This window comes from Oncorhynchus masou, chromosome 12 (genome assembly GCF_036934945.1).
Source record: "Oncorhynchus masou masou isolate Uvic2021 chromosome 12, UVic_Omas_1.1, whole genome shotgun sequence".
In the NCBI taxonomy this organism is placed as follows: domain Eukaryota; kingdom Metazoa; phylum Chordata; class Actinopteri; order Salmoniformes; family Salmonidae; genus Oncorhynchus; species Oncorhynchus masou.
The window spans coordinates 59,034,234-59,058,199 of NC_088223.1; the positions used below are offsets into that span (position 1 = coordinate 59,034,234).

Sequence of the window (23,966 nt, forward strand, 5' to 3'; positions counted from 1 at the left end):
CTCTTAAATACAAGTAAAACTAAATGCATGCTCTTGAACCGATCGCTGCCTGCACCTGCCCGCCTGTCCAACATCACTACTCTGGACGGCTCTGACTTAGAATACGTGAACTACAAATACCTAGATGTTTGGTTAGACTGTAAACTCTCCTTCCAGACCCACATCAAACATCTCCAATCCAAAGTTAAATCTAGAATTGGCTTCCTATTTCGCAACAAAGCATCCTTCACTCATGCTGCCAAACATACACTTGTAGAACTGACCATCCTACCAATCCTCGACTTCGGCGATGTCATTTACAAAATAGCCTCCAATACCCTACTCAACAAATTGTATACAGTCTATCACAGTGCCATCCGTTTTGTCACCAAAGCCCCATATACTACCCACCATTGCGACCTGTACGCTCTCGTTGGCTGGCCCTCGCTTCATACTCGTCGCCAAACCCACTGGCTCCATGTCATCTACAAGACCCTGCTTGGTAAAGTCCCCCTTTATCTCAGCTCGCTGGTCACCATAGCATCACCCACCCGAAGCACGCGCTCCAGCAGGTACATCTTTCTGGTCACCCCTAAAACTAATTATTTCTTTGGCCGCCTCTCCTTCCAGTTCTCTGCTGCCAATGACTGGAACGAACTACAAAAATCTCTGAAACTGGAAACACTTATCTCCCTCACTAGCTTTAAGCACCAGCTGTCAGAGCAGCTCATAGATTACTGCACCTGTATATAGCCCACCTATAATTTAGCCCACACAACTACCTCTTTCCCTACTGTATTTATTTTATTTTATTTATTTTGCTCCTTTGCACCCCATTATTTGTATTTCTACTTTGCACATTCTTCCACTGCAAATCTACCATTCCAGTGTTTTACTTGCTATATTGTATTTACTTTGCCACCATGGCCTTTTTTTGCCTTTACCTCCCTTATCTCACCTCATTTGCTCACATCGTATATAGACTTGTTTCTACTGTATTATTGACTGTATGCTTGTTTTACTCCATGTGTAACTCTGTGTCGTTGTATGTGTCGAACTGCTTTGCTTTATCTTAGCCAGGTCGCAATTGTAAATGAGAACTTGTTCTCAACTTGCCTACCTGGTTAAATAAAGGTGATATAAAACATTTTAAAATAAAAAACAAGTGGCACTTGCTAAGCAAGCAGGTGACGTCCTTTACACCTACAAAAAGACAACATTACTATTGATCTCTATATAGAGCTTGCCAGATTGTAGTCCGAGAACCTGGAAATAAATTCACTCGATTTGGTTCTTTCAGCCATCCCTATGGGAAAAGAATAAGGTTTTGGAATAAACACTGAAAATAAGGTCTGACCCAGGCTTGACCCAGGCTTAGGTGATTTTATACGTTTAGTTCTATGAGATAATAGCAGCCAGTTAACATGACCTTTCTCTCTTGTCATGATGTGGGTTTTGTCCTATATTTGTATTTCATTTATTTTTAATCCCAGCCTCTGTTCCCGCAGGAGGGCTTTTGCCTTTTGGTAGGACGTCATTGTCAATAAGAATTTGTTCATAACTGACTTACCTAGTTAAATAAAGGTTAAATAAAAAATAAAATAATAAATGATTTCACAAAAAGTGACAGCTGATGAAGATTCTTTCAAACCATGTGATTACCACAGACCTTGTTTTCGGCGTTTATACTAAAACTTTACAAAAACACCATTAAATCTCCTCATAGGCTTTGTCCAACGAACGAACCATGGCGGAGTTAGTGCCTCCAAAATACGCTATTACTATTTCTCTCTATTCGGTGACAGAAGAAGAGCGTCACAGATCGAACAATGAATCAGATATTTCACCAGATGTATAAATGTGAAGGTTGGCGTTTCCACTCACTACCAAATATGGTGATGAGAGGAAGCCCAGCGCCTAGCAAGTGGGAGAAGATGGAGCGAGATGGATTTTTGCCGAAATTCTGCACATTTTCTCATCGATTTAACATTTTGTCAGAACAAAGTTTTCTGTTTCCCAAACTAGAATTTGTGACAAACATAGCGGACTTTACCCTTTGCCAATGTTTATTTTTATTTTTTATTGTGTTATTTAGGAGCGCAAGGTTGAATTTAGTTATTGCACACGCGCACTTCTCAGAGTAGGCGTTCCCTAACGAAAATATGCAAATAAATGTTAGAACGCGCCAATAGGATCTCAGTAGCTCCTGCTTGGCTCTGCCCACCTCCTTGTTTGTTCTGCCCACTATGATTATTTGACTACGTTGGAAACGACAGGCTCTGGTCTATCTTGGGTTAGTTATACATATCTTTAGTTTCGTTTGAACTGTTTCATGAATTAAAAATGGCGAAAAACCCATAATGGCGGACCTTGTCGGTCCCTGAGCCAAATGTATTCCTTGTGAGGACTGAGGAGAGGGACTTATGTTGGCTACCGAATTTCATGACTTCAGGTGGGTAAGGGGCGTGACCTTTCAACGTTTGCATTTTTAATATCTTGTTATAACGCCACCATCTGGTCAATCACTGCTATTTTGTAAATGACCGCAAGAAGCTTCATTCACCCAAGTTTCGTCAAAATCGGGCCAGTGCTGTCTGATATCGCATGTGACGTACGGACGGACGGAGACAGATCCACAGTCTCCTCCCCAATGAGGGACATTATTATTAGAAGTCATATTATTCATAGTACAGACTGTATACTGAGCAAATGTGTGAGTCAATTATATCAGCGGCACTTGACTATAGACAGAATACATATTAAAGGATACGTCATTGCGCTTTGACCCTCAAATTATGTTACAGTATTTTTAACACTGCTTTGCACTGAAGTTATGAAATGTGATACTTTTCGACCGAGAAGGACTATGGGAAAGCAAGTCTACAGTATCAAGCGAGCTCGTTCTGCAGCATGCAGCCACTCATGTCAATAAACTACAATCCCCAAAAGCCCTTGTATTGTTGACTTAAGCAAGGTTTTTGTCGACGTGGGAAAGGGTCTGCTCAGTGCTGACACAAACAGATAAATGTCCATGGATGTCGGTTGCAATAGAAATGAACATCTTGACATGCACATTGGATTCAATAAATAATGGTAATTGAAACTGCCTCTGGAAGCAATAAACATATGTGAATTGAAATATGTGGCTTAAACCTGAAGAGATATTGCTGAAAAATGCATTCAAGTTATGGGTGACGGAAAAAGGCAACGATTATTTCGTATTACAAAGGAGGCGAGGATATGGAGAAGGAGGAGGCGGTTTGACAGGTATGCGTTCTGTTCTTTGCTGTTCTGGTAAAACCCAGTGGTACCGCTATGACCGTCTAGCGAAGTGCTCACGCCATCAAACGAGAGCTCATATTTCCGTTATATTTTCTAATGTCCTCCAGATTATGACATGTATAGGGGAGGGAGGCAGACAGTTCTCTAGATGCGCGTGACAAATTGACAGCTTGAGCCTGAACTTCACATGTTAGCTTTGATTGCAACAGGTACACAATATAAAGTATGTGGACAACCCTTCAAATTAGTGGATTCGGCTATTTCAGGCACACCCATTGCTGACAGGTGTATAAAGTCGAACACATAGCCATGTATTCTCAATAGACAAACATTTGCAGTGGAATGGCCTTTGCTGAATAACTCAGTGACTTTCAATGTAGCACCGTCATAGGATGCCATCTTTCCAACAAGTCAATGTGCCAAATTTCTCCCCTGCTAGAGCTGCCCCGGTCAACTGTAAGGGCTGTTCTTGTGAAGTGGAAACATCTAGGAGCAGCAACTGCTCAGCTGCGAAGTGTTAGGCTACAGAACAGGACTGCTGACAGCATACAATGACATTCTAGACAATACTGTGTTTCCAACTTTGTGACAGTTTGGGGAAAGCCCTTTCCTGTTTCAGCATGACAATGCCCTCGTGCATAAAGCGAGGTCCATACAGAAATGATTTGTCGAGATCGGTGTGAAAGAACTTGACCGACCTGCACAGAGCCCTGACCTCAACCCCATTGAACACCTTTGGGATGAATTGGAATGCTGACTGCGAGCCAGGCCTAATCACCCAACATCAGTGCCTGACCTCACTAAATGCTCTTGTGGCTGAATGGAGGGGGGGCGAACTCCATTATTAATGTCCATGATTTTGGAATGAGATGTTCGACGAGCAGATGTCCATATACTTTTGGTCTTGTAGTGTATCTACAATGTAACAGTTTACAGTAGCTTACCTACGATGCAGATTGGTTATTTTGTTAACACTGACTGAGCTTCAACAAAACTGTCTCTGTTTACAAACCGCAGTCACAACACTTAATGTCTGGTGCGTATTCATTACGCCAAATCTGTTGCAAAAGTTTCTTAAACGTAACGAAACAGGAAGGGACTTACCTGAATTTGTCCAATAGAAACTCTCCTTTTAGTAATGGTTTGGACTGATGATTACCCCAATGTTGTTTGCACACACGCTATGACATGGTAGTGTGTGTCAAATATTGGGTTGCCGACATTTGCTTTAGTTTATGAGTGGAGCAATGGGCTATACTGATGTGCACTTCTGTATGAGAATGTACTGTATCTACTCAAGCATGAGTAGAGCCAGGTCAATGCTCATCCTTTCAATAGTGTCAGTCTGGTCTACTAATTCCCTGCATTTGAAGTGGAATGATCATATTCTACATTATAAAAAATGTTTGTTGATCTTTGAGTTCAATATTGCCCTTTTTGATTACATATTGATCCTCCTTCACCGTGCAAGTCAGGAGTCATTCATTGTATACATTACACCAAGAGTGAGTAGGGTACCTTGTTGCTCAATTGCAGTCAATGAATGTCAGCTGTCAGTTTCCCAATAATAGTAGGTTGTTTTGCACATGGTCACTCACAGGCTCCAATAAGCCAATTCTCAGCTGTTGATCACAGTTATCCACTTGACTGAAACAGCATAGCTAACGTTCACATTTTCTCTCATCTCTAATGCTAAAAATAGCAATGGTGGCCTTCTATTCTGTTGAAGCCAACGGTGTTCCAGTGGTTATAGCCTACTGATTGTCATGGTACATGTATTTGTCAATTAGATGGACACTGAGAACACAATTTTTGGGGCACAATAGATATATTCTCTGACTGGGCTAATAATGGATGGAGGTCCACCAATGGCTGCTCTCCTCCTGTTCAACGCCTTTTCGGAAGCCCCCTGCAACTTTAACTTTTTATCCTGAAGTATCCAGATTTAAATCTTAAATGGCCACAGGGCAGAGGGCAGGCTATTATCCAGTGATGCCTGCTCCTAATTATGCCCTTGCAGACTGCAGATGCACAAGTTCTGTCAGAGTGTCTGCCAAACTTTTATGATGGATGATTTACAGTATGGGGCAAAACAAAGTCTGTAATCAGTTCACAACTGTAGTGTAGGCCACTGTAGTCTCATCCACCAGCCGGCTCTTGTTAGCAATTAGCCTGGGTTTGAGGTTAAGACCACTTTACAGCTGTGTCATGATCCCCAAGCACAGCAGCCATAGATGCTGCTGATGCAGTCTGGGATAGCAGTATAGCTCTGACCTTGTTAATAATTTATGAAGGCCACTACAGGGGTAGATAGGTAACACAACACTGTTGGTTTGAGCCACCGACAGGCAGGACACTTGAATATGATGATAAGCAGCACAATATCCATTGAGTTTTGACTGTTCCATGTTACATTATAATGGCATGCTGATCCAACCCAGGTGAAAGGGCTGTTTTGTTTGCTAGATACTGTAAATCAATAGACATGAAATTGCCTCATGATTTTGAAATGTCTTATTATGCCTGTTAAAATGTCTGACTGCTAATGGAAATGATTGCTACATATTTTTGGGACAGGTCTCCTGGTTGGAACTCTGGATACGATGCTGGACTCTACGTCTAAAGTTGCACCGTTTCGCATTCTACACCAGACACCGGACTCCCAGGTCTACTGGTCAATAGCGTGTGGTGAGAGTCTCTCTACACTTTCTCAACTATACTCTTCAGTCAGAGTAGACAACACACATTAAGTGTTTTACCCACTTCATATGTATGTACTGTATTCTAGTCAAGGCTCATCCTATAGAACTACTGCTGTACACACCATTTTTGTTCATATACTGTCCATAATATCTATACACATCGTCATATACATATTTATATTCCAGACTCTGACATTGCTCGTTCTATTATTTCTGTATTTCTTAATTCCTTTCTTTTTCCCTTTGGGATTTGCATGTTTTGTATGGCTAGGTATTACTGCACTGTTGGAGCTAGGAAGATAAGCATTTCGCTACACCCGCGATAATATCTGAAAAATATGTGTAGGCGACCAATGAAATGTCATTTGATTTGAACGTAAACATTATATATAGGCTTTAGTCTTGTAATAACAGGCTACAATCATGTAATAACCTTTAGGATTATATTTTAGTCTAGACACATTTCCCATTTTGTAACAAAATAGATGGCTTAGTCATGGATAGTGTCAACAGTTTCCTATAATTTGTGACTGTTTTCCCTGTGGTTAGGTGGCACCAAGGAGGAGATCAGCCAACACTGGGAGTGGCTGGAGAAGAACATCATGAGAACCCTGTCTGTGTTTGACTCCAGCGATGACATCACCAGCTTTGTGCAGGGCAAGATCAGAGTAAGTAATCACTAAAGCTTATTAAACATGTGGTTAGACACAGACATCAACAATACTATTGATGATCTCTGCCACTCTCACAGGAGATGGAGGCCTCCTCCAGACTTAATGATTTATTCATGTAGTGAAGCCTACTGATGATAAGTGGCAAGTACTTACTCTTTGAAAGTAGTTGGTGGTGATTGTTATTTCACTACTGCTTTATGATATGGAAACATTTGACTGTTTGTTGAAAGCAAAGGATAGTAGGTTTAATAACAATATGAATAAACAAACCATATTATGCTAATCTATATGTCTTGATACATATTACAGAATGGAGATGGCATGCTGACTTGTTTAGACTGCTCAATTATATTAGCTATCTCAGTGGCCATTAGAGGGATGTTGACCTCTTCTTTCTGTAAAGGGTCTGATTGCTGAGGAAGGAAAGGTGTCATGCGTGCAGGAGGATGACCCTGAGAAGTTCCGTGAGGCGCTGCTAAGGTTTGAGAAATGGTTTGACCTCCCTCAGAAGGAGAAGCTGGTCACCTACTACTCCTGCAGCTACTGGAGGGGTCGCGTGCCCTGCCAGGGCTGGCTCTACCTCAGCACCAACTTCCTGTCCTTCTACTCCTACCTGCTGGGCTCCGAGAGTGAGACCAGAGACCTGAGCAACCCCTCACTGTTGGCTAACTGTCACTAAATTGTCACTTATCCATTGTATTTGGATACAATATTATTATCATTCCATGTCATGACAGAATGGCAGTGAATTACTCATTGAAAATAATCTGTTTCCTTTTCAGTGAAGCTGGTTATCTCCTGGAATGAGATCTGGAGGCTGGAGAAAACGTCCAATGTCATCCTGACGGAGAGCATCCATGTGTTGGCCAATGGGGAGGACCACTTCTTCTCCATGTTCCTTCATCTCAATGAGACGTTCCTGATCATGGAGCAGCTGGCTGACTACTCCATCAAACGCCTGTTTGATAAGGAGACTTTCCAGGAAGAGCCCTCCCTCTCAGACCCTCTGCAGATCACCAAGAGGTACTGTACTGTACTGACGTACTGTCCCTGCGCTCTTCCACATAATTCCTATTTGACAGTTACATCAGGGCACCATGGTGAATTGAGACGATAGTCATAATTCTGTTTAGTTCTTCCATGCTCTTCTCAGTCACTTTCCTCTCTTCCAGAGGCTTAGAAACGCATGCTAGGAACGAGCAGTTCCGGGCCTTCTTCAGGCTGCCTAAAGAGGAGAACCTGCTGGAGGTGTATGAGAGCTTCCTGTGGGTGCCCTTCAGCCACTTCAACACGCTGGGGAAGATCTGTCTTTCCGAGAGCTACCTGTGTTTCGCCAGCCAGGATGGCAGCCAGTGCCACGTCATCATCCCCATGAGAGAGGCAAGACGCTTCCATGAAACATAACTAATTACTGATCACATTTGTTCTGTTGCTCAGTGGTTTGTCCAGTGTTGTTGAAACCAACTCCTATCCTTACAGGTGATTGGTGTGGAGAAGCCGGACCGTAGCAGCAGGGCTTTGATTGTGTGTGTGCGGGGTAAGAGGGCTCTACGGTTCTCTGAAGTCCGAGACTTTGAGCGCCTCGCCAATGCAATCCGCAGGAGGTGTGGGATGACGGCCAGTCCTCAGCACTCTGCATCAACTGAGGTAACTTACTGTTTTGACCTTTGCCATCAACCTTCCAACTGTCTTTAATTCACCTCCTTATCTGCCAGACTATATTTGCTGCTGTTGAAAACAAACAGAATTGTGTGTTCACTGTGCCTTGCAGGTCATCAGAGGGGAGTGCCAAAACCTCATCAATCACTTTGAGGACAACCCAGAGGAGGTGGCTTTGATGGTGGGACAGAAAGACAGCAGCAAGGCTGTCAGCACTGAGGCCCTCATGACCGTGTTCCATCCCCAGGACACCGAAAATCTGGACCCCAAAATGGTGGATATAAGTGGTCTTTTTCTCTAAAATATTACTTTTGCTAATAGTATGAAGAAATATAAACATTTCACTAAAATATAAAGCACAACATGTAAAGTGTTGCTCCCTTATTTCATGAGCTGAAATAAAAGATCCCCTACATTTTCCATACACACAAAAAGCTTATTTCTCTCAAATGTGTACACATTTGTTTACATCCCTGTTAGGTAGCATTTCTCCTTTGACAAAATAATCCATCCACCTGACAGGTATGGCATATCAAGAAGCTGATTAAACAGCATGATCATTACACAGTTGTACCTTGTGCTGGGAACAATAACAAGTCACTCTAAAGTGTACAGTTGTGTCACACAACACAATGCCACAGATGTTTCATGTTTTGAGGGAGTGTGCAATTGGCATGCTGATTGCAGGAATGTCCACCAGAGCTGTTGCCAGAGAATTGAATGTTAATTTCTCTACCATAAGCCGCCTCCAACGTCATTTTAGAGAATTTGTCACTGTCCAACTGGCCTCACGACCACAGACCACGTGTATGGCGTCATGTGGGGGAGTGCTTTCCCGATGTCATAATTGTGAATAGATTGCCCCATCGTGGCAGAGGGGTTATGGTAAGGGCAGGCATAAGCTACGGACAATTAACACACTTGCATTTTATCAATGGCAATTTGAATGCACAGAGATACCGTGACGAGATCCTGAGGCCCATTGTCTTCACACAGCCATTGAAGAGGAGATGTGTCGCGCTGCATGATGCAAATGGTGGTCACACCAGATAGTGGCTGGTTTTCTGATCCACGCCTCTACCTTTTTTTTAAGGCATCTGTCACCAACAGATGCATATCTGTGTTTCCCATCATGTCAAATCCATAGATTAGGGCCTATTGAATTGATTTAAATTTACTGATTTCCTTATATAAACTAACTCAGTGAAATCTTTGAAAATGTTGCATCTTGCGTTTTTATATTTTTGTTCACAATATTTTCTCTAGGAGAACAGAATTTTTCCAGTGTGAGAATGATAATAGGGTGGAGTTTTTTTTGAAAGGTGCTCTCCCTGTACTGTAGAGGTGTCCCAGCCTTGACGGCTCATTTCTTATTCTCCTGTTTCATCTCTGTGCCTGACAGCTGAAGGAGAAGATGAAGGAGCAGTCATGGAACATCCACTTCTCTGAATATGGCCGTGGCACCAGTATGTTCTGTACCAAGAAGACACGAGACCTGATTGTGCGTGGCATCCCTGAGGCCTTAAGGGGAGAGCTCTGGATGCTTTTCTCAGGTTCTGTTTGATATGGCTCATTAACTGTTAAATGGCATGTATGTTTCCTTTACTGGCGTGTTAAAGTGTGGTTTCTCTAATGTTTAATGCCGTAGATGGCTGTAGGACGCTGAATGTGTTTAGTTAAATATGGAGTGGGGTGTTTTGCCTTTGTACTATAGGTGCAGTCAACGACATGGCCACTAACCCGGGGTACTACAGTGAGCTGGTGGATCAGTCTCTGGGGACCAGCACCCTGGCCACTGACGAGATAGAGAGAGACCTGCACCGCTCCCTACCAGAGCACCCTGCCTTCCAGAGCGACACAGGCATCTCTGCCCTGCGCAGAGTCCTCACCGCATACGCCTACAGGAACCCCAAAATCGGCTATTGCCAGGTACCAAGCTAGAAACCCCTATAACACATTTTTAATTTAAAAAAGCTAATGGGCACCTTGATATTGCTCGTGCTTTTTCTCTTGTGAAGGCCATGAACATCCTGACCTCAGTCCTTTTGCTCTATGCAAAAGAGGAGGAGGCTTTCTGGCTGCTGGTGGCCGTCTGTGAGAGGATGCTGCCTGACTACTTTAACCGCAGGATCATCGGTGAGTGACGCAACTGAACAACAATATCATTTTTAGCTGTAGCATGACATTAGATATTTGTACTGTATGTGTGTTTGATACTGAATTACACTTTCCCCCTTAACTGCTAAAAATCCTGTTTACAAACTTGTGTTTCCTCAGGTGCACTGGTGGACCAGGCGGTGTTTGAGGAACTGATCCGAATGCACCTCACCCAGCTGACGGAGCACATGACAGACCTGACCTTCTTCTCCTCCGTGTCCCTGTCCTGGTTCCTCACCCTGTTTATCAGCGTCCTGCCAATAGAGAGCGCGGTCAACGTGGTCGACTGCTTCTTCTACGACGGCATCAAAGCCATCCTGCAGCTGGGCCTGGCTGTGCTCGACTACAACATGGAGGGCCTGATCAGCTCCCATGACGACGCTGAGGCGGTCACCATCCTCAACAAGTGAGTGTCAACACAGAGAGGGCCAGGTCTGAAGGTCAACTGAATTGGTTATTTCAAAGTACCGTATTAGGTTATGGTTGGGTTGTGAAGTAACATAAATTCCAAAATAATGAGGTAATTCTATAGGAATGTCCATTTAATTCATGTTACTGAACTGCTGCTCTGTTTGCCCTGGCAGGTTTTTTGATAATGTGACCAATAAGGACAGTCCTCTTCCACAAACAGTGCAGCAAAACTCTGTAGGGAACAATGACAAAGCATCATCCATCTCCAAGGTGGATGTCAGTGATCTCATCAAAGAAGCCTATGAGGTACTGTAACAGTCAGTGTTGCTAGAACTCACCCCATGTCTCAATGTCAGGCTTGTCATTGATTAGACTTTTTTAATTTGCTGACAGAAATATGGAGACATGAAATCAGAGGAAGTAGAGAGCATGCGGAAAAGAAACAAACTATATGTTATCCAAACGTTAGAGGATACAACCAAGCAAAATGTGGTGAGTTGCTCATCCACAAACTTCCCTAGCATCTTTTTGGCATTGTTTACTACAATTTGATGTAGGATTATTTGAGATGTACTTTTTCCCCAGCTGCGGGTAGTGTCACAAGAAGTAAAGTTCAGTGCTTCCCAGCTTGATGAACTTTATGTATTGTTCAAGGTTGGTGCAATATCTCAATCACTCTTTTCAAATAGTAATAATATACTACTGCATACCTACATGCATTAATATTCCTTCTCATAGACACAGAGTTGACATGAAAAATGTAAATATGTTGAAAATAGACACAAAGTTAACTGCTGGAGATTGAATATTTCAATGTGATTCCAGAGGCAACATTTCCTCAGCTGCTACTGGACAATGAACAGCCCAGTGCTGCTGCACCACGACCCCAGCCTGGCCTATCTGGAGCAATACCAGCTGGGCTTCCATCAGTTCAGCCTGCTCTTCTCCCTCCTGGAGCCCTGGTCCCTCTGCAGCGGCAAGGACACCCTCTTCCTCTGGGCCTTCCGCCTGCTGGATGAGAACCAGGATGGCCTCGTCAACTTCAAAGAGTTCTGCTGTGCCTTGGGTAAGGTTACACCAGCCTGCTGATGCATATCTACAAGTCTATGAACGCTGTTCCCACCCTCTGCTTCTAACATTATCTGTGGGAACTGTATGTCACATCTAATCCAGCGTCAACCTCATGAAACCTTTCATGCTAATTTACCCCTTCCCTATTTTGTCCTTACTACAGATATTTTGTACAGCGGCACTTTCACCAACAAACTGACATTCCTGTTCAAGCTTCATCAGCCACCAGGTAAGTAAGATCACCTATAACTTCATCAGCACCTTCTCTATTAACCACTTGTCATTCTGTCTATGATACTTTTGTTCTGTATTCCTTCTTAAGTGCCTTCACAAAGTATTCATACCCCGTTACTTATTCCACATTTTGTTGGTACAGCCTGAATTCAAAATGTATTCCGTATATGTTTTTTCTCACCCATCGACACAACTCATAGTGACGGTGAAAACATGTTTTTATACATTTTTGTGCATTTATTGAAAATAAATGACAACTCTTTTTCATAATTATTCACACCCCTGAGTCAATAGAAGCACCTTTTGCAGCGATTACAGCTGTTAGTCTTTCTGGGTAAGTCTCTAAGTGCTTTCCACACCTGGATTCTGCAACAATTGCCCATTTATTATTTTGAAAATGTCAAGCTCTGTCAAATTGGTTGTTGATCATTGCTAGACAATTTTCAGGTCTTGTCATAGATTTTCAAGTAGATGTAAAAAATGAATTACTCAGGAACATTCAATGTATTCTTGGTATTCAACTCCAGTGTAGATTTAGCCTTGTGTATTAGGTTATTGTCCTGCTGAAAAGTGAATTCATCTCCCAGTGTCTGGTGGAAAACAGACTGAACCAGCTTTTCCTCTAGGATTTTGCCTGTGCGTAGCTCCATTCCTTTTTTATCCTGATAAACTCCCCAGTCCTTAACAATTACAAGCATTCCCATAACATGATGCAGCCACCACTATGCTTGAAAATATGGTACTCAGTAAAGTATTGTATTGCCCCAAACATTCAAATCATGTTAAACACTTGTTTCACACGGAGCAAATTTTTACTCCTGAACTTATTTAGGCATGCAGCAACAAAGGGGTTGAATACTTATTTACTCAAGACTTTTCAGCTTTTCATTTTTTTATTAATTTGTAAACATTTCTAAAAACATAATTCTACTTTGACATTATGGGTAGGCCAGTGACCAAAAATCTAAATTTAATCAATTTTAAATTCAGACTGTAACACAACACATTTTGGAAAATGTCAAGGGGTGTGAATGTTTTCTGAAAGCACTGTATAATAAGAAACAAATCCCAATACAATTTTCTTGCACACTGTGCCTTTCTAATTTCAACTGTACTGTATATTTTGTGCTACTCTTCTACTCACCAACTAATCTCTTTGTTAACTGTTCCTTACGTCTGTCCCTACTGTAATGTTGTATGCTCTCACAGACAATGTCTTCTTCCAGCTTTCACAGGGAGTCCTTTCCAATCAAAGGCCCAAAGACTGCCTCACTTTGTTCCAATGACTGACGACATATCCCACTTGAGTCGATTGACTGGTCAGCTTGCTTTGCTCTTTTCTTTCTCTGCTATAACCATTTCACTCTAGTCATCTCTGTGCTTTTCTCTTTGGTAGATGCTCATCTGTCTGTCTTTTAACAATGTCTTAAATGTGGGTCTTTTGTTGTGTACAATTGGTTAGCTGCCGAAAATACATTTGACCGGTGATGCTTATCGGTCTATAGGTTAATTTGCATAATTTAGTGGTATTACATGACGGCTAACACAAATTTATCTTACGGCCAAGATCCTTTTTAATGCGAAATTCGGATAGCCAAGCTTGCTTCGCACTCATGTTGGTGCTAACAAGCAGGTGAGCTAGTGCTAGGTTTCAATAGCCAATCCAGTAGGGGCTGGAAACTATAGTGAACTTTTCCCAACTTTGGTCCTGCCCTGTTCACACTCTATGCTCACATTTCCCAACGGTCCCCTGCCCACTTTGCTTCCTTCATTGAAAATGAATGGTCTTCTGTTGTTTCATAGCTCCCCAATGTGCTATATGGATCTCTTGTGTTGTTTATCACACGTGCACAGCATACAGTCTAGTTTGAGGAGCAGAATAGCCTATCACCTGTCATCCAGGGTGAGAGCAGCTCTTTAAAAAGAGGGTACTGGAATGAAATGTGTTTTTTAAGGCCAGTCATTACGTAACAAATTGCTTAAAGGTTCTAAATGCAATCACGTGTTAACTGTTTTGACGCCTCCCGTGTGGCGCCGCGGTCTAACTCACTGCATTGCAGTGCTTGAGGCATCACTACAAAGTCACTCACTGTTGCCGCTTGTTATAGACCCCCCTCAGCTCCCAGCTGTGCCCTTGACACCGTATGTGAATTGATTGTCCCCCATCTATCGTCAGAGTTCGTACTGCTAGGTGACCTAAATTGGGATATGCTTAAAACCCCGTCCGTCCTACAATCTAAGCTAGATGCCCTCAATCTCACACAAATTATCAAGGAACCTACCAGGTACAATCCCAAATCCATAAACATGGGCACCCTCATAGATATCATCCTGACCAACTTGCCCTCTAAATACACCTCTGCTGTTTTCAACCAGGATCTCGGTGATCACTGCCTCATTGGCTGCATCCGTTATGGGTCCGCGGTTCAATGACCACACCTCATCACTGTCAAACGCTCCCTAAAACACTTCTGCGAGCAGGCCTTTCTAATTGACCTGGCCCGGGTATCCTGGAAGGATATTGACCTCATCCGTCCAGTAGAGGATGCCTGGTTATTCTTTTAAAAGTGCTTTCCTCACCATCTTAAATAAGCATGCCCCTTTCAAAAAATGTAAAACTAAGAACAGATATAGCCCTTGGTTGACTCCAGACTTGATTGCCCTTGACCAGCACAAAAACACCCTGTGGTGTACTGCACTAGCATCGATATGCAACTTTTCATGGTAGTCAGGAACAAGTACACACAGTCAGTTGGGAAAGCAAAGACTAGATTTTTTAAACAGAAATATGCATCCTGTGGCACTAATTCCAAAAGTTCATGGAGAATAAGAGTACCGCTGCCCACTGCACTGAGACTAGGAAACACTGTCACCACTGAGAAATCCACGATAATCGACAATTTCAATAGGCATTTCTCTACGGCTGGCCATGTTTTCCACCTGGCTACCCCAACCCCGGCCAACAGCTTTGTACCCCCCGCAACAACTGGCCCAAGCCCTCCTCGCTTCTCCTTCACCCAAATCCAGACAGCTGATGTTCTGAAAGAGCTGCAAAATCTGGATCCCTACAAATCAGCTCGGCTAGACAATCTGGACCCTCTCTTCCTAAAATGATCCGCCGCCATTTTTGCAACCCCTATTACTCGTTTGTTCAACCTCTTTCGTAGCGTCTGAGATTCCTAAAGATTGGAAAGCGGCCGCAGTCATCCCCCTCTTCAAAGGGGAGACACTCTAGAACCAAACTGTTACAGACCTACAGTTGAAGTCGGAAGTTTGCATACACCTTAGCCAAATACATTTAAACTCAGTTTTTCAGAATTCCTGACATTTAATCCTAGTTCAAATTCCCTGTTTGAAGTCAGTTAGGATCACCACTTTATTTTAAGAATGTGAAATGTCAGAATAATAGTAGAGATTTATTTCAGCTTTTATTTCTTTCATCACATTCCCAGTGGGTCAGAAGTTTACATACACTCAATTAGTATTTGGTAGCATTGCCATTAAATTGTTTAACTTGGGTCAAACATTTCAGGTAGCCTTCCACAAGCTTCCCACAATAAGTTGGTGAATTTTGGCCCATTCCTGCTGACAGAGCTGGTGTAACTGAGTCAGGTTTGTAGGCCTCCTTGCTCACACACAATTTTTCAGTACTGCCCAAAATTTTCTATAGGATTGAGGTCAGGGCTTTGTGATGTCCACTCCAATACCTTGACTTTGTTGTCCTTAAGTCATTTTGCCACAACTCTGGAAGTATGATTGGGGTCATTGTCCATTTCGAAGACACATTTACGACCAAGCTTTAACTTCCTGACTGATGTCTTGAGATGTTGCTTCAATATATCCACATAATTTTCCTTCTCATGATGCCATCTATTTTGTGAACTGCACCAGTCCCTCCTGCAGCAAAGTGCCCCCACAACATGATGCTGCCACCCCCGTGCTTCACAGTTGGGATGGTGTTGTTCGCCTTGCAAGCCTCCCTTTTTTCCTCCAAACATAACGATGTTCATTATGGCCAAGCAGTTCTATTTTTCTTTCATCAGACCAGAGGACATTTCTCCAAAAAGTACGATATTTGCAGTTGCAAATCGTAGTCTGGCTTTTTTATGTAGGTTTTGGAGCAGTGGCTTCTTCCTTGCTGAGCAGCCATTCAAGTTATGTCGATATAGGACTCGTTTTACTGTTGATATAGATACTTTTGTACATGTTTCCTCCAGCATCTTCACAGGGTCCTTTGCTGTTGTTCTGGGATTGATTTGCACTTTTCGCACCAAAGTACTTTCTTCTCTATGAGACAAAACAGGTCTCCTCCATGAGCAATATGAGGGATATGTGGTCTCACGTTGTTTATACTTGCGTACTATTGTTTATACAGATGAACGTGGTACCTTCAGGCGTTTGGAAATTGCTCTCAAGGATGAAGTCTTGGCTCGATAAAGCTTCACCTTATCTCAGCTCACTGGTCACCATAGCAACACTCACCCGTAGCACGCATATTTCACTGGTCATCCCTAAAGCCTTCCAGTTCTCTGCGGCCAATGACTGGAACAAATTGCAAAAATCACTGAAGCTGGAGACTTTTATATCTCCCTCACTAACTTTAAGTGTCAGGTGTCAGAGCAGCCTGCCAATCGCTGCAGCTGTACACAGCCCATCTGTAAATAACCCATCCAACCAACTACCTACCTCATCGCCATACTTTTTGTTTTTCTGCTTTTTTGCACACCAGTATTTCTACTTGCACATCCTCATCTGCACTATCCATCACTCCAGTGTAAATTGCTAAATTGTAATTACTTTGCCATTTTTGGCCTATTTATTGCCTTGCCTCCTTATAACATTTTGCACACACTGTATACAGATTGTTCTATTGTGTTATTGACTGTACGTTTGTTTATCCCATGTGTAACTCTGTTGTTTTTTTTCAAAATGCTTTGCTTTATCTTGGCCAGGTCGCAGTTGTAAATGAGAACTTGTTCTCAACTTGCCTACCTGGTGAAAAAAAAAAAATTAAACTACAGACCCGGGTTCGATCCCAGGCTGTTTCACAACCGGCAGTGCCGGGGAATCCCATAGGGCTGCGCACAATTGGCCCAGCGTCGTCCGGTTTTAGGGGGTGGTTTGGCCGGGGGGGGGGGGGGGGCTTTACCCGGCTCATTGCGACTACTTGGGGTGGGTTGGGCGCCACAGTTGAACGGTGTTTTTTCCGACACATTGTTGCGGGTGTTAAGGAGCGTGGTTTGGCAAGTCATGTTTCGGAGGACACATGATTTGACCTTTTCCTCTCCCGAGCCCGTTGGGGAGTTGCAGCGATGAGACAAGATCGTAATTGGATATGACGAAATTGGGCATAAATAGGGGGGGTTAAAAAAAAGCCACAATTAAAAAGCTACAATTTTTATTTCTCAATCTCAACTCCTAATTAAAGCGCGCCTCCCATTCGAGTGCATAGGCTATAGTCAACGGTAGGTAGGCTAGCAACGTGTCACCCTGAACTTTACAATGTGAGCTTGTGACATTATAATTGTTTGAAACATTAAAGTTTTACTTTAATACAAATAATGAGGAATGTCTTAACTTGCTTCACAGCAGCCTATCCAAAATCCAACCATAGAAATGTGGAGGCAATTCTTTAAGAAATACTTGCTAATGCCATTAACCAGCATTTGTTCTATTGGTATTCATATTTTGTTGTCCAGAAGCCAAGGTCACAATCCTCGTCATATTAGCAACCCATCGTCGTTATTAGATTCCCCCTTTTTCTACGTTTAACTGAGATTTTCATCTCTGTGACATATGGAGCCGCTCGCATTAAGTGCTCTGTTTAGAACAGTGTTTTGTCGCTAATTGCATTTTGCATGTTTTATTAGCTGGTTCATTACACCAGTTGCATGTTTAATAATAGCCTATATCCTTTTCACTGTAAGACATAGGCTTGCTATTGCTGCATGTTTTCATTAAGCTCTTAATGAAAAATGACCATTCCTTGTATGTATGCATATTATTTTCTGTTGGTCACGTTTCGAAAACACTTTACCGTTTGTTGACCGGTTGGTTAGTCGACAGCAAAACGTACCAAAGGTTTACAGTTGAAGTCGGAAGTTTACATACACTTAGATTGGAGTCATTAAAACTTGTTTCTTTTTTTTTCTTTTTTTTGAATTTTACCCCGTTTTCTCCCCAATTTCGTGGTATCCAATTGTTAGTAGCTACTATCTTGTCTCATCGCTACAACTCCCGTACGGGCTCGGGAGAGACGAAGGTTGAAAGTAATTTGTCCTCCGATACACGACCCAACCAAGCCGCATTGCTTCTTAACACAGCGCGCATCCAACCCGGAAGCCAGCCGCACTAATGTGTCGGAGGAAACACTGTGCACCTGGCGACCTGGTTAGCGTGCACTGTGCCCGGCCCGCCACAGGAGTCGCTGGTGCGCGATGAGACAAGGACATCCCTACCGGCCAAACCCAGACGACGCTAAGCCAATTGTGAGTTGCCCCACGGACCTCCTGGTCACGGCCGGCTGCACGATCCCAGAGTCTCTGGTGGCACAGCTAGCACTACGATGCAGTGCCCTAGACCACTGCGCCACCCGGCAGGCCCCAAGTTAAACAATTTAAAGGCAATGCTACCAAATACTAATTGAGTGTATGTAAACTTCTGACCCTCTGGGGATGTGATGAAAGAAATTAAAGCTGAAATAAATCTCTATTGTTCTGACATTTCACATTCTTAAAATAAAGTGGTGATCCTAACTGACCTAAGACAAGGAATTTTTATTAGGATGAAATGTCAGGAATTGTGAAAAACTGAGTTTAAATGTATTTGGCTAAGGTGTCTAAACTTCCGACTTCAACTGTATATATGATATAATTGCTCACTGGTTATGGTTTAGAATGGCAAAATGTACTTTACAGTTACTGCATGACTTCCTTTGATGTGAATGTATTCCATTCTTATTATGTAGTGTCTGACCTTCCAGAAGATGGCGTGATCAGAAAAAGCCCTGAAAGAGGTATTTTAATTGGCAGTTCTCTTTATATTTTACCAAGCTTCACAATGTTGCTAATTTTGACAGAATGTCAGAAAACACATTGCGCTTTCTGTTTCACTCCCACAGGCAGAGGGAAAGTTGATCTACAGGCCTACCTGAAACAATGGCAAGATGAGATACTAAAGAAAGAGGAGAGCATTAAGGATTTACCCAGAATAAACCAGGTGAATACACCACTATCTAGGTTAACATGAAGTCAATCTGGTGACTATGATATAGTTATCTTTTGAACAGGTCAACTTTGAACAATTGAATACACATGTCATTCCTTTATGCAAAAGTCTTCATTTAATCCATCTCTTTTATTTTTTGTTTGTCAGGCTCAGTTTATCCAGTTTTCCAAAACACTCTACAACCTGTTCCATAGTGACCCAGAGGAAGAGTCTCTGTACCGTGCTGTGGCTCGAGTCACCAGTCTTCTGCTGAGAATGGAAGAAGTAGGGCGCAGGCTCCAGGAGCCCACCAGTCCACAGAAGTTCAGCACTAGCCCCATCCAGGCTGCCCTAGAGGGGGCTCTACCTGACGGGGAGGCTTCCAGCACCCCTGAGAGCAGCTCTGACACCCCTAGCAGTCCCATCACTCAGGAGGCAGGCTCCATCCCACAGGAGGTCGAGTGGTCATTCGCTTTTGAGCAGATCCTGGCATCCCTGCTCAACGAGCCTGTCCTTGTGCGCTTCTTTGAGAGGCCTGTAGACATTCAAGCCCGGCTGGACCATGCCAAGTGTGCTCAGTTGAAAGCTAAGACAAACAAGTGAAGGATCCACTGTGGGTTTAACCCTCTTATCAAAGCCATTAAGTCTCTGTTCACTATCCTCTCTATTTTCTACTGTTATTTCTCCACCTGGTCAAGTAACAGGAAAGGATCCTAAGCCAACCCTGTTCACTGTAACCAAATGTAGAAATATACTTGTATAAATTCCAGTTGTATCTTGTAGATTCATAGTTTGTCCTGTCATCTGCACACCAGCGAACCTGCTCAAGCATCTTGCTTCTAAAAGTGCCAGAGTGGTTTTTCTCATGCAGCCATAAATCTCTCAGCTAATTTTCAGAAACACCGGTCTTTCAAATTGGGGTGAGAGTGATCAGCTGACCTGTGTGGAATATATAGGGAGCACCCTCCAGGGTAGTCACTTGAAGCCAACAATGGAAGTCAATCATTGCTTGATACCGGTGCATGTAGATGGGATGAATAATTGTATATGAGACCCTAACTTTGCTCATCCATAATTATGCAATGAATGGAACCTAGAATGGAGAGATGAAAGAGGCACCACTGTTATTGTATCTCTAGGTTTACTTTGTAATGAAGGGATGTGGCCAATTTATTTCTGGTCATTTTATGGAAGGGGGGCTTTTGAAAACAATGGGACCACTACTTACTAAAGGCCCAAGAGAGTGCTGAATAGTTGGAATTCTACATTTCAGTTTTTTTATGACATCTTACTTTTTTGCCTTCAAATATCATGACTGAGGGAACAAGAGCATGCTGTCATTGCCAAGTCATCACTTTCAGGACACAAACTAAAAACTAATTGTATAGTTGTTGTTGAGGCAACCACAAATGAGGACATTGTGCAATATTTAGTTTCTAACTAATGTCTGAGTCTTTAAAGGAAATTAAGTTCATGTATATATCATTTGATATACAGAAGAATATACATAACTGTCTTATGATTTATATTATCTTGTTTGATATTGTAAATTTAATTGAGTTGCAAAGGGATTACTAAATATTTGTCAGAGTAAATGTTATATTTCTAATGTTTTCTAACAGGAAATTATTGTTATGTTTGATTATATTTGTGAGACTGCAGAAAAAACATTTTCACGTGCGTAACTGGTAGTGTATATCCTGCTACACATTCCTTTATATATTGTTAGACTTTTTTGAAATGCTGTTAAGCATGAAATGATGCATGGGCATGGATAAATTATGACAAGAACTAATTATTCCAAATGCAACACAGTTGGCTCTGAATGTGTTACTTTATTTCTAGGTTTGATGTGGTGGACTGTAAAATGCAGGATTTTGGTCAGATATTGATTGGAAAAAAATCTGCTCCAATGTCCTTTGTGTAGTATAGATATTTCTATTTTACATGAGCAGTTATACATATTTATTTTCAAAATGAGTCAGGAAAAGGACAGCTGAGCAACTTTTACATGGTTTGTATTTACTGTATTTGAGCGTTTTTCCTCAGTGCCATCTGTGTGTAAAATCAAACCTTGCAGTTATATTATAGTCCTCTAAAATGATATTCCTTGTTATAATAGATGCTAAGGTTAATATAAATGTCACTTTAAAGCATTACTTGACAGCACAATATCATAAAATATGGTCGATATGTAGCTACTTTGCAGTTAAAAAAAATATTGATCTAGTAATGAGCATGTTCATGGGAGAGCAAGTGTTACTGTTTAAAATTAGCAGTTTACTCTACATTGCATTAGTAGTGACTCTTGAGTGGGAAGTTAAATTTACCTGTGAACAAGTCAACTAAATGAAAGTCTTAAATATTTGCAGGGAAATTGCCATTTAAAATGTCACAGTTCTCATGATAGATTGTTGTAGACTACACTCACATTTAGAAATAAAGAGACATTGTCTATGGGCTTTATCAGTTATGCAGTAGACATCTGTAGTCAGATTTTTATCTACTTGATGCAATACATAGGATAATGGTGTTCTTATTACCAGTGAAACTATATTATGTGACCTTTTATTTCACCTTTAAGCTGTTTACGCTTTAAGATGACTCGTAGCACAAATGTATTTAGGCCGACTTAAGATAACTTGTAAATGTAATGGCATTGTTTCCAATTAATGGTCTTAATTACAGTACTCTCATTTAAACACATTTATATGATGACTGTCTACAGTCTGTGTACTGTCTGTTTTTGTGGGGGGGGGGGGGGTTCTGAAGGAAAATTAATCAGTTGAAATGTTATGTTGTTTATGATCTGCCTGTGCCTACCACAAGTGACACTATGTGAATGTCAAACGTCTTGAAATGAAATAAAGTTATCATAAAAAAATCTGTTTGTCATAGACATCAAATATGTTTATTTGAATGAATGAGTTGTTTTGCAAATATGCCGAGTGAATGAACAGAACAACCAAGATGGATTTGAACCCTGGAGTTCCGCAGGATTTTGTTCCAACTAGGCACCACACTTGACCAACTGAGCTAATTGATCAGTTCAATAAATTCAACAACTCGTCTTCCAGGTTATGAAATAAAAAACATAAAATGCCTACCCCTGTAGTAGGCTATGCTTACATATAGCATGAGGTGTCAAACTCATTCCATGGAGGGCCTCCTGTCTGCAGGTTTAAGTTTTTTTAATAAGGGAGGAGTGAAAACCTGCAGACACTAGGCCCTCTGTGGAATGAGTCTGACACACTTGACCTAACATGTATCCCTCTCGAGCAGAGTTTCCCAAACTCGGTCTTAGTGCCCCCCTTGGGTGCACATTTTCTGAGAAAGCTGTAGCTTGGGGATGTCCGTCTGGGGTTACTCACCACCCCTGTTGTTGATTTAACCTTGTTTGAAAATGTTTGGTCAGAAATCAGTGATATAGGTGAACTGGGTTTTACAGATGGTTCCAAGGATCCTGATAGTGGACACACGGGAGCAGGAGTTTATATTCCTGAACTTGATGTGCAGAAATACTGTAGAAGACTTAACAGATGGCCTGTCTGCATACTCATTTGAACTGTTGGCAATGGAAATTGCTCTTCAGTGGGTGGTGGAAGCTTAACCTATCAGAATTGTATTATGCTCAGATTCTTTGTCTGTACTGTGTAGTTTATCCTCTGGTAACTAATAGTAGTGATCTACTATTGGAGGCATTAGGTCTATTATGGAGAATTGCAAGACTGGGTGTGACAGTGCGTTTCTGCTGTAGATATGTATAATCAAATAGGATATAATCTGTTTTAGCAGTTGCCATTGAGGGCTTCCCCCATTTTAAAGTAGTCAACTGGGTGGGGATTCCTGTTGGTTGGGAGCAACAACCAATGATCAGAAAGCAGTGTTGTCTTCTTCAAATTGGGATCTATGGTTTGTAAATGGCTTTATCGCCATCTAGTGTCCACAATATATAAATGACAAGATTTGGTTCAGGACTCAAAACAGGGATATGGTTCCAGTCGTTTTTCCACCATTCATTTTTCCCATAGGGGATTTTAGAAACACTTCAAATAAGGGCTGTGTTTCGTGTAGGCTGACATTTTGATAACCATGTAAATCTCTCTTGGACAAGGTGACCTACTAATATTGCTAATATGGCTCTACTCTCAGATTTGAAAATGCTAATTAGCGTCAACGTAGACATCATGCAAAACTACAAATCCCTACAAGCTCCTCCACGTCATCTCTAGCTGACACTTTTGCTAAACAGGTATTGTGTCAATTTAAAACTTGCACAGACAGTTCACAGAATTGTCCATTTAAAGAAATGTAGCCTATTTATTCATTATTACATTTAGCTAACATTAGATAGTTAATCCAGAGATTCTTACCTTTGCCTCGATTCGTCAGTCTTGTCCAGATAATTTTATTTGCAGTTTTTTGTGATTGCCACATTAGCAGCTAATTAGCATTTATTTAACTTTGGGGGTAAATGCAGGCAAATCTATTGATAAATCACCTTGTCCTAGAGGTATTAACACAGTTATCAAAACATCACGCCAGGTTAAGCCTACACGAAACACAGACCTTATTTTAAGTGTCCTTATTT

At 41.9% G+C, this 23,966-nt stretch overlaps 1 protein-coding gene across 3 annotated transcripts; it reads left to right on the forward strand.

Annotated features, from left to right (window-relative positions):
* The first annotated feature begins 2,232 nt into the window (after positions 1–2,232).
* On the forward strand, positions 2,233–22,261 carry LOC135550509 (TBC1 domain family member 8B-like). 3 transcript variants are annotated; one of them, XM_064981409.1, is made up of 21 exons: positions 2,233–2,431; positions 5,839–5,949; positions 6,513–6,631; positions 7,041–7,266; positions 7,420–7,660; positions 7,810–8,017; positions 8,117–8,284; positions 8,409–8,570; positions 9,699–9,849; positions 10,011–10,225; positions 10,315–10,432; positions 10,574–10,859; positions 11,038–11,170; positions 11,258–11,356; positions 11,450–11,518; positions 11,690–11,930; positions 12,099–12,164; positions 13,396–13,488; positions 19,137–19,184; positions 19,290–19,387; positions 19,544–22,261. In XM_064981409.1, the coding sequence occupies exons 1-21, from the start codon at positions 2,422–2,424 to the stop codon at positions 19,976–19,978; spliced, it is 3,297 nt and encodes a 1,098-aa protein (XP_064837481.1). In that variant the 5' UTR covers positions 2,233–2,421; the 3' UTR covers positions 19,979–22,261. The 3 variants fall into 3 exon arrangements, with proteins under 3 accessions (XP_064837481.1, XP_064837479.1, XP_064837480.1); XM_064981407.1 differs by lacking the exon at positions 2,233–2,431 and adding an exon at positions 2,942–3,246; XM_064981408.1 differs by lacking the exons at positions 2,233–2,431; positions 13,396–13,488 and adding an exon at positions 2,943–3,246.
* The last annotated feature ends 1,705 nt before the right edge of the window (positions 22,262–23,966 follow it).